Raw genomic sequence first — 17,804 nt, 5'->3', positions numbered from 1 at the left:
ATTCTATTCTATGGATGATTGTGAAATTTGCAGATGCCATGTAGTTAATAATGAAGAGAATAGTTGTGGACCCCCGAATGGTATCAATGGTTTGGTTAAGTGGGAGTAAAATTGGCAAATGTAATTTAATCCAGAGAAATATGAGATGATACCTTTTAGGAGAGCAAACAAGGCAAGGGAATACACAATAAACGGGAGGTTGTTGAGAGGGATAGAGGAAATGAGAGACCTTAGAGTGCATATCCAGAGATCCCAGAAGGTGGCAGGACAAGTAGATAAGGTGCTAAGAAAGGTAAATTGAATGCTTTCCTTTATTGAATGAGGTACAGTATACTAAAGCAGAGATATAATGCTGAAAATGTATAAAATGCCGGTTAGGCCACAGTGGAATTTTGGTCACCACATTACAGGAAGGATATATTTGCTCTGAAGAGGGTACAGAGGAGATTTACAAGAATGTTGCCAGGGCTTGAAAATGGTGACCATGAGGAAAGACTGGGCAAGCAGGGCTGTTTTCTTCAGAACATAAGAGGCTGAGGGGTGACTTGTTTGAGGTGTTCAAAATTACTAGGGGCCTAGACAGCGTAGACAGGAAAGACTTGTTTCCACGAGCGAGGTCAATTCCCAGGGGGCACAGATTTAAGGTGATTAGTAGAAGGATCAGGGGGAAAAGCTTTTTCATCCAGAGGGTGGTAGGTGCCTGGAATTTGCTGCCCCGATTGGTGGTTGAGGCACAAACCCTTAGCTCATTTAAAAGATACCTGGATCTGCACCTGAAGTGCTGGAACCTGCAAGGCTATGGACCAGGTGCTGGAAGGTGAGATTAGAATGAATGGCTTGTTTTTTCAGTTGGTGCAGACACAATGGGTTGAATGGCCCATTTCTGTGCCATAATGTTTCTATGGTTCTAGGGAGCCCTGAAAACATTACCTGTCCACTAATTAAAACACTGAAATAAACAAAATGTCAGTTTTCCATCCTCTAAGAAAATAAGCATGAGATATATAAGATGGTTTAAAGAGAGGGGACAATATAAATGAGTAAAGGTGACTGCTATAACCCTACAGGGTTAGAGCAATCAGTCTCCCCATGAGTCTCCGCTGAATACGAGCTACTCCGCGAAGGGGGTGGGGAGCCCGTGGACATTCATGATTGAGTTCTGTATAAAGCCGGCCAGGTATAGGACCGACAGAGCAGACCCGGCAGGGATCTGATGTATATTGTAAATATAAAGGCTTTGCAATAAACCAAATTTTCTTTTTGTCAACTCGATTCAGATACATTTGTGGCCTACAAACGTGACAATGGCAAGAGGACGACTTGAAAAGAAAAACCTTTATTTGAAAGAATTCTACCAATTAAAATACCCACTGTTGCTCAGTATGATTCCATGCACATCCTACATGGTTGTGGTAATCTACTGTTTCAAAGGAAGCTGCAAACGGTTTATTTAAGCCCATAAATGGGAGTGAAAGCTGACATGGCAATATACTTAAACAATTTACTACAATGCTGAACAAAATTAAATATAAAGCAACTAAAGCAAATACATGTAATAAATAAATTTATAATGTCCTAACCTGCTGTAGAAATGCAATAACACTGCTGGTTCCCCATTTGTCTGGTCTTGGTAGGTTAATATCTTTCAAATATAATACCAGATGTTCACAGTCCCTTGGCCTGTATACACGACCAGTGTTAGAACTTATAAGCATGCATGTCTGGCTCAATTTTTGCAGAATATGTCGAGGAGAGGTCTGTGCACTGCAGTGAACTGTTGCAATTTGAGTGGATCTGAGCTGAGAGAATGCGTAACGAAGGAGCATCCTGAAAATAAAAATGAACCATTAAAATAGAAGGCTTTCTGCATAGATTAACATTTCACCTATTGAGTTTTCCTTCTATGGGAATAAAGGAACAATTTTAACTTATTGGATTTTCCGCAACAAAACAACTGAACTATAAATCTTGTAATTAAGGCAATGAATAGACAAGTGGGGAGGGTGATTTTATTTTTCCATTTCCACATATGAAGCTATGGAATCATAGAATTGTTACAGTACAGAAGGAGACCTTTCAGACCATCAAGATTGTTAACTCTCTACAAGAGCATTATAGCCTGTTTGCCTTCCCCCACCATCTTCCCAGCAAATGTTTTCCCTTAACTTCCGTCTTGAAAATGACGGCGGAATTTGCCTCCACCTTCCTTTCAGACAGTGCATTCCAGATCATAACCATTCACTGCATAAAAGGGGCCGCATGGTGGCACAGTGGTTAGCACTGCTGTCTCACGCCGCCAAGGACTCCGGTTTGATCCCGACCCCAGGTCACTATCCGTGTGGAGTTTTCACATTCTCCCCAATGTGTGTGGGTCTCACCCCCACAGCCCATAGATGTGCACGGTAGGTGGACTGGCCACGCTAAATTCACTGCATAAAACTTGTTCCTCATGTTGCCTTTGATTTGTTTGCTAATCATTTTAAATCTTTGTTCTCTTCTTCACCACCTTTCTCCCAACAGCAACAATTTATTTCTACCTACTCAGGAATTTCAATGTCTCCATCAAATCTCTCTATCTTCTATAAGTGGAACAAAACCAGCTTCTCCAAACTATCCACATAATTGAAATTGCTTTTTCTGTAATTATTCATGTAAATCTTTTCTGTAAACTTTCACATCCTTCCTAAAGTGTAGTGCCCAAAATTGGACTGAATATTCCAGCTGAGGCCAAACTAGTATTTTAGAAAGGTTGATCATAATTCCCTTCCTTCTGTACTCTATACTTTTATTTATAAAGCCCAAATTGTCCTTGTACTTTTATTTATAAAGCCCAAATTGTCCTTCAAATCACATTCTCAAACTGCCCTACCTTCAATAATTTGTGCACACATACCCTGAGATCTCTCTGTTCCTGATTCCCTTTAGAATTGTGCCCTTTAGTTTATAATGCCTATCTGTGTTCTTCCAAACAAAATTAATCATTTTGCACCTGCCTGCATTAAATTTTATCTGCCATGCATCTGCCCATTCTACCAGCCTATGTCCTATTGAACGTTATCACAATGCCCCTTACAGTTCACAATGCTTTCAAGTTCTGTATTATCTGTAACTTTTCAAATTGTGCCCTGCATAACCGAAGTCTAAGTTATTAATGAAAATCAAGAAAAGCAGTGGGCTGAGTACCATCCAATGGGAAGCCCCATTGCATAACATTCTACAATTGGATGAACTACCATTCACCACTACTCGGTTTCCTCTCACTCAGTCAGCTTTGCCTCCTTGCTGTCACTTCCCCTCTGACCACAGGGACTTCAATTTTGCAAACAAGTCTGTTCTGGCCCACTTTATTGAATCTGTTTGAAAATCTATTTCCACCTCATCAACCCTCTCTGTTACTTCATCAGAAAACTAAAATTAAGGCAGTTAAGCATGATTTTCCCTGAAAAAACCCATGCTGGCTTTCGTCAATTAATCCAAGTTACTCTTAATTTTCTCCCAAATTATTGTTTCTAAAAGCTTTCCCAACACCAAGGTTAAACTGGCTGGCCTGTGGTTGCTGGATTTATTCTAACATTCTTTTCTTGAAATGGGTCTAACATTTTTAATTCTCCAGTCATCTGGCAGTTCTTTATTTAAGGAGGATTGGGAACTTATAGAACATAGAACAATACAGCACAGTACAGGCCCTTCGGCCCACGATGTTGCACCGAAACAAAAGCCATCTAACCTACACTATGCCATTATCATCCATATGTTTATCCAATAAACTTTTAAATGCCCTCAATGTTGGCGAGTTCACTACTGTAGCAGGTAGGGCATTCCACGGCCTCACTACTCTTTGCGTAAAGAACCTACCTCTGACCTCTGTCCTATATCTATTACCCCTCAGTTTAAAGTTATGTCCCCTCGTGCCAGCCATATCCATCCGCGGGAGAAGGCTCTCACTGTCCACCCTATCCAACCCCCTGATCATTTTGTATGCCTCTATTAAGTCTCCTCTTAACCTTTTTCTCTCCAACGAAAACAACCTCAAGTCCATCAGCCTTTCCTCATAAGATTTTCCCTCCATACCAGGCAACATCCTGGTAAATCTCCTCTGCACCCGCTCCAAAGCCTCCACGTCCTTCCTATAATGCGGTGACCAGAACTGTACGCAATACTCCAAATGCGGCCGTACCAGAGTTCTGTACAGCTGCAACATGACCTCCCGACTCCGGAACTCAATCCCTCTACCAATAAAGGCCAACACTCCATAGGCCTTCTTCACAACCCTATCAACCTGGGTGGCAATTTTCAGGGATCTATGTACATGGACACCTAGATCCCTCTGCTCATCCACACTTTCAAGAACTTTACCATTAGCCAAATATTCCGCATTCCTGTTATTCCTTCCAAAGTGAATCACCTTACACTTCTCTACATTAAACTCCATTTGCCACCTCTCAGCCCAGCTCTGCAGCTTATCTATATCCCTCTGTAACCTGCTACATCCTTCCACACTATCGACAACACCACCGTTGGTTATGATAAATGCAACCGTAATTTCCACTTATCTGCTTCAGTATTGTGGTGTATTTAAAAGATAAACTTGCAGGCCACGAAGGTACAAACAAACAACAGCTTTATTGGAAAGGTGTTTACTCTGCCGGTTGTTAGGATAGATTGCCCATTTGCCCGCACAATCGGCCAATTATATCATCAATGTGTCACATGATCTGTGACAGGTGTCAAACCTTTGCACAAGCCGAAACATGTCCACCTTCTCCTCAATTACGTTATTGAGCCCTGGCCACCAAAAATAGCTTCTGGCTATCTCCTTCACCCTTACTCTCCTATAATGACCTTCAGGCAGTTGGCTTAGGATACATTTCCTTAACAATGGCAGAATGGTGACCCTCATTCCCCAGAAGAAACAACCAGCCTGTACGGATAGTTTGAGTCCTTAAGTAACAAATGGCTTCAATTCCGGGTTTACTCCTGCAGTCTTGCCACAAAGTACCATGTCCATGACTTCTAGCAATACTGGATTATTTCTGGTACACTTCTTAGCTTGTCCTGTGGTTACAGGAGAGCTATCAACTTCTTAGAAATAGAAAATATTACAACTCAAACTATTCATTAACAACTTTTTCGGTAAAAGTAATCAAGAGAATCCACCTGCATTTCCATTTAGATTTGCTTGATGATATTTTATCATGTATGTATGTGCTGACAAAGCATTGCCCATCTCCTCATCTGGCTCGCTGTTAATAATAATAATCTTTATTGTCACAATTAGGCTACATTAACACTGAAATTAAGTTACTGTGAAAAGCCCCCAGTCGCCACATTCCGTCGCCTATTCGGGTACACCGAGTGAGATTCAGAATGTTCAATTCACCTAATAGCACATCTTTCGTGACTTGTGAGAGGAAACCGGAGCACCCGGAGGAAACCCACACAGACACAGGGAGTACGTGCAAACTCTGCATAGCCAGTGACCCAAGCCAAGAATCGAACCTGGGAAACTGGCGCTGTGAGCAACAGCCAGCGCTAACCACTGTGCTACGTGTTAGAGATAGAATACCAGTGTGCGGCCCAGGTATCGTTGTCAGTGGTTCGTGAAGACAACTTTCTTCCATATAGGTATTGGTAAAAACGTTTGACTCTGATAATGATGCCTTCTTTCTCAATCTATGCATAGTTCATTTCAGCTTTGTTCAAGGATATTGATGCAAATGCGGTTGGCTTTTCTTCACCATTGGACATTATGTGAGAAACCACTGCTCTCTCCTGATAAGCTGATGCATTGCAAGCCAGTTGCAAGGGGAGCTTTGGATCAAAATTTGTCAGGACTTCTGACTTTAGTAGTGCCCTTGGGTGGGATTTTCCAGCCATGCCCACTGCCGGGATTGTCTGGACCCACCAAAAATCAATGGACTTTTGGCTGGGCCCCATAATCTCCTGTGGAGGGTGCCACCATGACAAAGCCAGAAAACGTTGGCTCTTGGCTTTAGAAAGTTGTTTTGAGGTCACCAAAACTAGGAATCTGGTTAATACACCACAACTAAAATAGAGATGCTAAACTTCCTCTCAGCTATTTTAATCCAAATATTAGTCAATTTTTAAAAATTGGCTAATGCCTCTGTAATGGAGAGAATATGGCAGGCATGTTTATCATTCGTAAAAAAACACAATTTGATGGCACAGAAGTCAGACGTTAAATTGTCTTTTCTACGCACAATGCTAGAATGAGGACTCTGCCAAAACAAATCTACAGAACATGTCCTGAGTACAATATAAATCTTCTCCAAGGGATACAGAGTTCTTTTCTCCTCAAATTATGCAACTTCACTTATTTATGCAAAAGGTCTTATGGCGCAGTGGTAGCGCCCCTAGCAGTTGACCAGAAGCTCCGGGTTCAAGTCTAACGCCAGGACATGTTGGCCATGGAAGGAATGTTCAGCAGGCTGATAATCAGCGCAGAAATCCTTCCACCATTTCTCCCACTAATCCCCAAAGGGTAAAAAAGCAAAGGGGTGAATTCTCTGCCAGCAGGATTCTCCGTTCCACCGGCAGCACACCTCCGCCCACGGGTTTCCAGCAGTGTGGGAATTCCATTAGTCAGCAGCAGGAACAGAGAATCCTGCCGCCAGCGACAGCATGCTGCCAAGAAACACGTGGCTGGGGAGGTGGAAAATTCACCCCAGTATATGGGTGTGAAGATACACTAACAACAACAACATATTTATGTTGAACTCCATATGCCGAATAGATGCATTATCTTCTAGCCTGTCCATGTAAAAGTCAACAAATGTGTTGCTTATCATCTTGCAAGAATTAAGCAAAATTGCAGCAAGATGGCTCAATTAAATAGATCACTGTTCAAATTCGGAGCTTAATTTAGAGCATTAATAAATGTGGCAATAGAACAAGAACAAACTATATTCAGCTGCACTTAAACTTCATGTTTAGGTGGTTTAAAGCAGCCCATTATTTTTGTGGATGTAGATATCACATACTAATATGTCCCAACATAACAAATAGGCAGGAATAAAAGGCATTTGAAAGGAAGCCTCTCGTACCAGAGAATAATTAGCATCCACAAAAGACCAACGTGTTGCTTGAAGATTTAGATAAAGCAATAATCAAGATGAAACAATATTTTCCGAAGTATGTTGTTTGCCAGTACAAATGACATGGGCAGATTGTATTTCATGAGAAAATTAACAAGCACAAAGGGAAATATTTGCACATGTCCAAAAGTTTCAGGGTAACCCCCAATTCACAAGTTATTATTATTGAAGACTAAAAATAAGCTAAATGAGGTTGTTAATTTTCCAATTGGACTCTAAGTCAGTGAAAAACAACTAAAATAGGGGAAATTAAAACAGTCAGCATTAGTGGTGACTAGCAAGCTTCAGATTTGTGAATTACAGAGGCTCCTGTTCCAGCAATGACATAAAACCCTCCTGTTTTGTATTAGACTTGGTTGCAAAATATTTTAGTTAATCTTCTAAAATAGCCTAATTTCAATCTTGAATCCCTTACAAGGTGAACAGCTTACCCCACACTTAGGACATAATTCTAAGTGGCGAAGGATGTGGTAAGGTGGAACAAGCATCTAAAACATTGTTTGCAACAACTTTATTTTTTAGTGCAGGCCCAATTTAAAAGGAATACAGCAGCTATTATTGTGGGAGTCTTGTAACACTAGGTCAGGGAGATGCAAGGAGTAGAAAAGGTAAGGGTGAAGTACCCATGTCAGGGCAACCTCAAGATTCAGTGATGCTACACTTGAGGAGATGCTGGAGGTGGTGCAAGGACAAGCTGATTTGTTCATGGAAATTGGAGGAATGGTTAGCCCAGCCAAACCAAGCAGGGCTTTCTGAAAGTGGCGGAACAGGTGAACAACCACAGAGTTATGAGAAGGGCCTGAATGCAGTGCCATAAGTGGTTCAAGGGCCTTCTTCATTCTGGCAAGGTGAGTACAACATGCACCCAAAACACAGGCCTCCAGGTCTTCCAACCACCAGAAGATAGATCAGCTGTGCAACCCGAGGGCTCATGCTGTTCCTGAACATGGAAGAAATGTGCATCCAGGATAATTACAGAATGTATGCAAGACTCAAATCCTTAGATATTGAGGAGCTGGCAAACTGATTAAACGCAGAATGTCATTTAAAGGAAGTGACCTGTTAAATCGTGAGCATGGCATTGCATGAGGAAGTGGACAACGAAGAAATGGGAATACCAGTAAGAGAGGGTGAAAAGATACTGAATTCTGTGGATGAAGGGGATGGAAAGTTCCTTTCCCAACGTGATAGCATGCCATAATCTCAGCTGCATTGAAAGCCTCAGCTCTGCAGAAGCAGGGGCAGCACGGTGGTGCAGTAGTTAGCACTGCTGTCTCAAGCGGCGAGGACCCAGGTACGATCCCGGCCCCAGATCACTGTCCATATGGAGTTTGCACATTCTCCCCGTGTCTGCGTGGGTCTCACACCCACAACCCAAAGGTGTGCAGGGTAGGTGGATTGGCCACGCTAAATTGCCCCTTAATTAGGAACAAAAAAGAATTGGGTACTCAAAACTTTTTTTTTTTAATGCTCTACAGAAGCATTTGCTGTCAATGGCAAGTTCTTATGATCTTCTTATGTCTCTTTTCTCCTTTTCCTATCCCTGTGTGCCATGAACGAGATAATCAACCCCCGAACCACCGCCTTCAATGCCTCCAGAATGTGGCCGCCAATACCTCCCTATATATATATATATAAAAGCAAAGTACTTCGGATGCTGGAATCTGAAACGAAAGAGAAAATGCTGGAAAATCTCTGGAAAATCAAATGGCAGCATCGGTAGGGAGAGAAAAGAGCTAATGTTTCGAGTCCGATGACTCTTTGTCAAAGCTAACAGATAGAGAAAGCGGGAAATATACCTCCCCATTTTGGTTCAAATCCACATAGTCCTTAACCACCGACTGCACCTTATCACAAAATCCTCTGTCCGCTAACAGCCCCAGGTAACCTCCATCCCGGCCTCTGTTCCGATCCCGAACTAAGTCGAACCTCTAGCCAGCGCGACGTGTGGTCTAAGAATACTATCATCGCGTACTCCACCCCCACCAACATCTCACGGCTCACCACAAAAAATCAATTCTGGAGTAAACATTATACACGTGCAAGAAGGAGTACTTCGTCTCCCCCCCCCCACTGGTTCTTAAATCTCCAGGGGTCCACCATATCCATCCTTTCCAGGAACCTTCCCAGCTCCTTCACCATCTGCAGCCTTCCCACTGATCTGGGGCTCGACCTGTCCATCCTCGGCTCCAGCACAAAATTAAAGTCTCCTCCCATAATCAGTTGATGTGTGGCCAAGTCCAGAATTGCTCCCAGCAACACCCTCACAAACCACACATCATCCCAAATTGGTGCGTATACATTCACCAGCGCCACCACCGTCCCCTCCAACACCCCGCTCACCATCATGTATCTCCCACCCAGGTCCCTCACTTCATTCGCACTCACAAACCCCATCTTTTTACTCAACATAATGGACACCCCATGCGACTTCGAGTCAAACCCCGAGTGAAATACCTGGCCCACCCATCCCTTTCCCAGCCTGACCTGGTCCCTCCTGTGGAGGTGCGTCTCCTGCAGAAAAGACCATCCCCGCCTTCAGACTCCTCAATTGCGAAAAGATCCAAACTCTCTTCCCCGGCCCATTGAGTCCCCGCACATTCCATGTTATAAGCCTTACCAGACGCTTGCGCCTTCATTCCCCTCTACTGTCCGTCATCCTCCTTTACCGACTCTATCCCCTTTAATTTCACCCTGTACCGGGCCCATCCAAGGTGGCCCCCTTCTCTGCCCCAGACATCGCTTCTTCTCCAACCCTGTCATGTCGCATCCCCTTCTCCCCCCACGACCATCTCTCGCGGCCATCTCCCCCACCTCACTTCCGTTCACCAGCATTACCTGCCAGCGTGGGAGCTCCTGCCCGAAGGCTGCTCCTATCTAACCCCCCTCCCTCCACCCTCTCCTCCCTGATCTGTGTAAGTGGCTCTCCGTGGACCTCCCCCTCCCCCACCCAAACAAAGACACATCCAAAACCACAGGTCGCCTCCTCCAAAAAATAAACACCAACACAGGCGGCACGAGAGTGCGGAGGGTAGTTGCCCCCTTACAAACTTATTGCCCCCGTAACAAATAGTTGAACCAACGAAAACCCTCCACCAAGGAAGAAAAGAACACCCCCCCCCCCCCACCCCCACCCTCCAACCCCCTCACTGCTCATATTCTCCGAACTCCATTATGCCAAATCCTCCATTTCCCATCAAAGTTCAGTTCTCCCCCAGTTTATGCTCTTTGATAAAGTCGATGGCCACCTCTAGGGTTTAAAAGTAATACTACTGGCCTTCAAAAGTCCCCACAGTTTCGCCGGGTACAGCACCCCAAACCTAATCTGCCATCGATAAAGCACTGCCTTGGCCCTGTTGAACCCAGCACATCTTTTTGCCAGTTCCGCTCCAATGTCCTGGTATATTTGGACCTTGTTCCCCTCCCAATCACAGTTCTGTTTTTCCCTGGCCCACTGCAGGATCTTTTCCTTCTCCACAAACCTGTGGAGCCTTACGATCACCGCCCACGGCAGCTCCCCGCCCTTGGCTTCTGGTCTTAGAGACCTGTGCACTCTATCCACCTCTGGGGCCTTGTCCAACAACCCCTCAGCCACCAGCCCAGCCAGCATCCTCAAGTCATATCTCATGGCACTCGTGCCATCCACTCCTTCAGGCAGGCCGACGATACACAGGTTCTGCCTTCTAGACGTGTTCTCCTGCTCTTCCACCTTGTTCTTAACGACTTGCAAAGGTCCCACAGGAGCCCCACCTCCGCCTCCAATGCCACCACTCGTTCACTGAGGTCCGACACCGCCCTCTCCATCTCCCGGATCTGCAACCCCTGTGCCTCCAAGCACTTCTCGACTTTCCATCAAACCTCTCAGGGGTGGAAGCGCCTTTTCGATGGGCTTCGATCGGTCCTCCTGTATCTTCTTTCTTTGTTGATGAAACTCCTCTCTAATAAAAACCATCAGCTGCTCCATCTGGAGTTTTCCAAACTTCGCCAACCCTTCCCCCTTTGCCATCTTTCCAAGTACTGCAGCACCACAGGTCTCTTTTTGTGGGCAGCATGGTAGCATAGTGGTTAGCACTATAGCTTCACAGCGCCAGGGTTCCAGGTTCGATTCTCGGCTTGGGTCACTGTCTATACAGAGTCTGCACGTTCTCCCCCTGTCTGCGTGGGTTTCCTCCGGGTGCTCCAGTTTCCTCCCACAAGTCCCGAAAGACGTGCTGTTAGGTAATTTGGACTCTGAATTCTCCCACTGTGAACCTGAACAGGCGCCGGAATGTGGCGACTAGAGGCTTTTCACAGTAACTTAATTGCAGTGTTAATGTAAGCCTACTTGTGACAATAAAAAATATTATTATTATTCCAGCATCTTGGCCAGGTCTTTCACCTTCTTCTTCTGGGTCTGGTAACCAGCAGACATGCCACACCCAGGGGCAACTTCTCCTCCATACCTTCAACTACAGTTTCCCGTCAAAGTTTCTCCCGTTTTCAGGCAAAAGGCGCTCAGTTCTAAGCTTTCGAACAGGAGCTGCCCTCTGTGCGACCACTCACTCCATGTTCATAACTGGAAGTCCACCTTCGAGGTAAGGATGGCAGACACTTCCACTTTCTGCATCTGTTATGGGTCAGGGTTTAGAGAACACCAAAATGTATCATGGAGTTCACCTGACCCACAACTGTTTATAGATTTTGGTTATGAGGAGCATAAGGGCCTACCTTTCAGGTGTTATTCAACAAGGCCTTAAGCACTTTTAAACAAAACAAAGCTTATTCTACAAATTCAGTTAACATTTTATAAACACACACAATAAGCATTTTTATCAACTACAAACATCCATCCCCCACACAGCTGCAGTTCTCTCTCTCCCTCAATAACTTTCCTTTCAACTGTCTCAATTTGATAACAACATCCAAGACCAGAAAAACCCTTTTAACAAAACAGTAGGTTTGAATTCTTTACAGAAAAAAGGTATCACTTTTAAATTGTCAAGCGATCTGGATACCTTTAACATGCAGAGAGAGAGAGACACGAGAAGCCTTCTTTTGTCTGAATCCAGCTTCCAACAGTGTAAAACTGAAAGTAAACTCAGAGCCACAGCCCAACTCCACTCACACAATGACATCACTGAAGCCATTTGATAAGGCACACATTTCTTAAAGGGTCATTCCCATGACAATCAAACATCGGCACCATAAGGAACAATGCTAAGGGGAGTTCCTTCTACTCCACGGACATAGTTTTCTGGCCCTTCCCACTGACAGGGACTTCTGATCCTGCCGAAGGCTTCCGCCCTTGTGGCAGGTTCCCCAGCAGTAGGACGGACAAACCACACATGATGCTATAGACATCTGCGGAGCAGGAAGATACCGCCAGCAGCCAATGATGAGCCGGCTGCGCTGCCGGAAACAACGGCGCATGATAAGACCATAAGACATAGGAACAGAATTAGACCACTCGGCCCATCAAGTCTGCTCCGCCATTTAATCATGGCTGATATTTTTCTCATCCCCACTCTGCCTTCTCCCCTGATCCCTTTATTAATCAAGAGATTGGGGAGGGGGGGACTGGAAAATCGCATCCCACATTATCAACATATTTTGATCGATGCACAGAACAGTTCACCATGTAATACTACAGTTATCTTCAAACCATCAAGTGATTATCATCATACAGTTAAGATTACTCAAAGCAAAATCTTACCCTTTTCCACATCCTTCGGGTCCGACTAGTATAAATGGTTGTTTGCTGTTCGAACTTAACCAAGGTTTAAAATAATCTAACCCTCTTTGCATGTCAGGAGTTCGTATGACAGGAAGTTTCTGAGGATTACTGAAATCATCAGCAATCAGATTCTCTGGTTTCTCCATCTGATATGCCATGAGTCGCCCACTCTGTTGGTCATAATATGTGTCCAGAGTCTGCCGTGGATCTGGCGGTGATTCTCTTGCCCAGTTTAAAACCTGAGTTGAAATTAAATTGATATTTTTCAAAGCATTAGAAACACGTTTAACAAATGAACATCTTTTCAACATTTCAGCTTTTATGGGAGATAAGAATATGACAGCATTGATGGATTATATGAACAACTAATCACTTAATTGTCCATGTAAAGAAAATGATTCAGAATTTATTAGATTAGCAGCTGATCCAAAGATATTTTAAGAGAGCTTTATTAACATTAAACACACTTCTTTTCCCTGCTTCTTCATCATGTCTTTGCCAAAAGGGCAAGAACATAACTGAGGATATGAAATAGAAAAATATTTCTTCCACAGTTGCTACCGTATTATGACTATATACCTGTAATGTGTAACCCTGTAAATAAATGTTCAATAAAAGTGCATGAAAATTGGCTCCAGTTCTATCTTTAACCAACTGACTTTCTGGAGTGCTGCTTCTATAATTGCCCTGATGCAGCAATGCACGATGAACTGTGAAATGTTGCTAATGTTATCCTGCTCCTGACTGGAAAGATCCACCGTGACAGAAATTTAGGGCCCAATTTAATGCAAAAGTTTCTAAGTGTGGTAGCGAGCAAGAAGCTCTGCGAGCTTCCCGACCCTTGACCCAACGAGCCTATCACCGGAATCAAATGTTAATTGGTCCACTTAACGAGGCACCGCGGGCTTCACGCCGCAAATGATGGTTCCACTGCCGACACGACAGTGCCCGCCAGCTCCCCACCAACAAGGGGGAGCAGCACTTAAACTGAACCTGCAGAGCAGACCCCACACATCTTGCAACATTGCCACCGAGGAAACCAACCCTACGTTTCGGGATGCCGACCTGGCCAGATTGTTGGACATGGTCAAATTCAGGCGCTGTCTGAGGCGCTGCGGGGCATGTTCCAGTCGCAGATGGGCATTGCTGGAGCACTTCCAGAACATGTCCCAGTCACTGAGGAGCATCACCGAGGGCATCAACACCATGGTGCAGACATTGGGGAACTGCTAGGGCTTATAGAGGCAGATGACGCAGGGGCAGTCGGTGCTCAATCCAGTTGCTCCTCCATCCCAAGGTGACCGCCAGGGCCGAATGGGCATAGACCAGAACAATGTCGGCTCTTCCCGACATTTAACTTATACCCAGAGCAAGCTTCAAACCTGTTCAATATTCCCATGATCCGACCCATACTCTCCAACGGGTCCAACACAAACAACAACAGGTCGTTCGTGTACAGCGACACCTGATGCTCTCTGCTCCCCCTCACACTCCCCTGCCACTCCACAGACCCCCTCTGGGCCATCGCCAAGGGCTCAATCGCCAGCGTGAACAGCAACAGTGGGCACCCTGTCCCGTTCCCCTGTGCATTTGTATGTACACTTGCTACTGGGGTTACATACAACAGACGCACACACGCCACAAACTTCGGGCCAAACCCAAACCTACCCAAGATCTCAAATAAATACCTCCAGTCCACCCAACAAAAGGCTTCTTTGTATCCATACAGCCAATAACCTCTAGCACCCACCCAACTAAAAGAGCCATAACCAGATTTATCAGCCTCCTGATGTTACTAGAGAGCTGCCTGCCCTTTACAAAACCCACTTGATCCTCAGCAACCACCCCTGGCGCACATCCTGATGCACTATCAGTTACGACGAGACGAGAGTAGAATGTAATCGAGGCTTTATTACACAGAGATGTGTGGCCTCCTACAGCAGCTTACGAAATGGCTGCTGTCCGGACAGCACACACATTTATACACCGCCTCCTGGGCGGAGCCAGCAGGCAGGGATCTACCCCCGTACCTGTAGTACAGGGGCCTTACCGTAATACCCATATATACAATATAATGCAACAGTGGTGACTACCACATTCACCCCCTGTTAAAAATGAGTCAGCGGGGGTAGTGGAAAACTATATACATACAGATTGGTTTTAAAATTACAGAGAAGGTTACAAATTTAGACGATCGGGCACCTTGATCTGTCGTTGAGAGCGCCGCAGTGCTGGTGGCGACTCAGGCGTCGGCTTGGTCTTCGGTGACTCCGGGAGCGTGTCGCAATCCTCATCATCCTCGGGTGGGAGCAAGGGGAGGACGGATTGTCCTGGAGCAGGGGCTGCGGTGGGGTGTGCCGGGGGAGAGGAGGGTGTCGCCGGGGCGGAGGAGGGGGGGGGACCCAGCTGGTGCCAGATCCCTGAGGGAGACAGTGTCTCGGCTGCCGTCGGGTTACGCTACGTAGGTGTAGTGCGGGTTCGCATGGAGTAGCTGGACTCTCTCAACTCCCGGGTCCGCCTTGTGGAGCCGCACTTGCTTGTGGAGGAGAACGGGTCCTGCAGCTGCCAGCCACATTGGGAGCAAAACCCCGGAGGTGGACTTCCTGGGGAAAGCAAAGAGACGTTCATGGGGGGTTTCGTTGGTCGCGGTGCACAGGAGCGACCGAATGGGGTGAAGTGCGTCGGGAAGGACCTCCTGCCAGCCCGGAGCCCGGGAGATTTCTGGACCGTAGGCCAGTTGGACGGCCCTCCAGACCGTCCCATTCTCCCGCTCCACCTGCCCGTTTCCTCTGTGGTTGTAGCTGGTCGTCCTGCTCGAGGCAATGCCGCTGTTGAGCAGGTACTGGCGCAGCTCCTCGCTCATAAATGAGGATCCCCGGTCGCTGTGGACGTAGGCAGAGAAACCGAACAGAGCGAAGATGATGTTGAGGGCATTGATGACGGTGGCAGGCGTCATATCGGGGCATGGGACAGCGAAGGGAAATCGGGAATACTCGTCGACCACATTAAGAAAGTACGTGTTGCCGTCAGTGGAGGGGAGGGGCCCTTTGAAGTCCACGCTGAGACGTTCAAAGGGGCGGGAGGCCTTCACCAGGCGCGTATGGTCTGGCCGGTAGAAGTGCGGTTTACACTCCACGCAGACCTTGCAGTCTCTGGTGATAGCCCTGACTTCATCGATGGAGTAGGGCAGATTGCGGGCCTTAATGAAGTGGTAAAAGCGGGTGACCCCCAGGTGACAGAGATCGTCGTGCAGGGTCCTGTGTCGGTCCACTTGTGCGCTGGCACATGTATCTCGGGACAGGGCATCGGGGGGCTTGTTGAGCATACCGGGGCGATACAAAATCTCGTAATTGTAGGTGGAGAGCTCAATCCTCCACCTCAAGATTTTATCATTTTTGATCTTACCTCGCTGTGTGTTGTTAAACATGAAGGCAACCGACCGTTGGTCAGTGAGGAGAGTGAATCTCCTGCCAGCCAGGTAATGCCTTCAATGTCGCACAGCTTCAACGATCGCTTGGGCCTCCTTTTCGATGGAGGAGTGCCGGATTTCGGAGGCATGGAGGGTGCGGGAAAAGAATGCCACGGGCCTGCCTGCCTGGTTGAGGGTGGCGGCCAGAGCGACGTCTGATTCATCGCTCTCGACTTGGAAGGGGAGCGTCTCGTCAACCGCGTGCATCGCGGCTTGGCGATGTCGGCCTTGATACGGTTGAAGGCCTGGTGAGCCTCGGCCGACAGTGGGAAAGCGGTGGATTGAATGAGTGGGTGGGCCTTGTCTGCATAGTTTGGGACCCACTGCGCGTAATACGAACAGTACCCCAGGCATCGTTTGAGGGCCTTGGGGCAGTGGGGGAGGGGGAGTTCCATGAGGGGGCGCATGGGATCAGGGTCGGCCCTAGAGCTCTGTTCTGAATCACAGAGCCGAGAATGGCTAATCGGTTTGTGCTGAACACACACTTCTCCTTGTTGGGAGTTAGGTTGAGGAGTGTGGCGGTGCGGAGAAAATTGGAAAGGTTAGCGTCGTGGTCCTGCTAGTCGTGGCCGCAAATGTTGATGTTGTCCAGGTACGGGAAAGTGGCCCGTACCGGTCAACCATTCGGTCCATCTCCCTTTGGAAGACCGAGACCCCGTTAGTGACGCCGAACGGAACCCTAAGGAAATGGTAAAGGCGGCTGTCTGCTTCAAACGCAGTGTATGGGCGGTCCGCCTTACGGATGGGAAGCTGGTGGTAGGCAGATTTCAGGTCCACTGTCGAGAAGACCCGGTACTGTGCAATCTGATTGACCACATCAGATATGCGTGGGAGGGGGTACGCGTCGAGCTGCGTGTACCGATTGATGGTCGGACTGTAGTCAACGGCCATCCTGTTTTTCTCCCCGGTTTTCACCACTATCACTTGGGCTCTCCAGGGGGTGTTGCTGGCCTCTATGATATCTTCCCGCAGCAGCCACTGGACCTCAGACCTGATGAAGGTCCTGTCCTGGGCGCTGTATCTTCTGTTCCTGGTGGCGACTGGTTTGCAATCCGAGTGAGGTTTGCAAACAGGGAAGGCGGGTCGACCTTAAGGGTCGCGAGGCCGCAAACAGTAAGGGGTGGTAGGGGCTCGCCAAATTTCAGGGTTAGGCTCTGGAGGTTGCACTGGAAGTCCAGGCCGAGTAGCAAGGCAGCGCAGAGGTTGGGGAGGACATAGAGCCGGAAGTCGCTGAACTCTATGCCCTGGACGGTGAGGGTGGCGATGCAGTAGCCCCAGGATCGCCACGGAGTGGAATCCGGAGGCCAGGGAGATTCTTTGGTTAATGGGGTGTACCGCGAGGGAGCAGCGCCTTACCGTATCGGGGTGGATGAAGCTCTCAGTGCTCCCGGAGTCCAGGATATCTCGTTCCCGTCGACCTTCACTTCTGTCGAAGCGGTCACGAGGTTGTGTGGTCGAGACTGGTCGATCGTGACCAAGGCGAGACGCGGCTGGTCATCGGCGGTTG

General features: G+C 46.9%; 1 protein-coding gene across 3 annotated transcripts in view; it reads right to left on the bottom strand.

Moving 5' to 3' along the window:
• The window catches only part of dync2h1 (dynein cytoplasmic 2 heavy chain 1), an 866,357-nt gene that overhangs the window by 580,884 nt on the left and 267,669 nt on the right, over positions 1-17,804 (bottom strand). For all 3 annotated transcript variants that reach the window (XM_072476728.1, XM_072476730.1, XM_072476729.1), the window contains exons 43-44: positions 12,808-13,067; positions 1,581-1,827 (exon numbers count right to left, since the gene is read on the bottom strand). In XM_072476728.1, coding sequence (XP_072332829.1) covers positions 1,581-1,827; positions 12,808-13,067 — 507 coding nt within the window. The remainder of the gene's footprint in view (positions 1-1,580; positions 1,828-12,807; positions 13,068-17,804) is intronic.

Source organism: Scyliorhinus torazame, chromosome 15 (genome assembly GCF_047496885.1).
Source record: "Scyliorhinus torazame isolate Kashiwa2021f chromosome 15, sScyTor2.1, whole genome shotgun sequence".
Taxonomy (NCBI): domain Eukaryota; kingdom Metazoa; phylum Chordata; class Chondrichthyes; order Carcharhiniformes; family Scyliorhinidae; genus Scyliorhinus; species Scyliorhinus torazame.
Note: the sequence above shows the minus strand (reverse complement) of the source record. Positions and strands in the feature narration are given on the sequence as shown.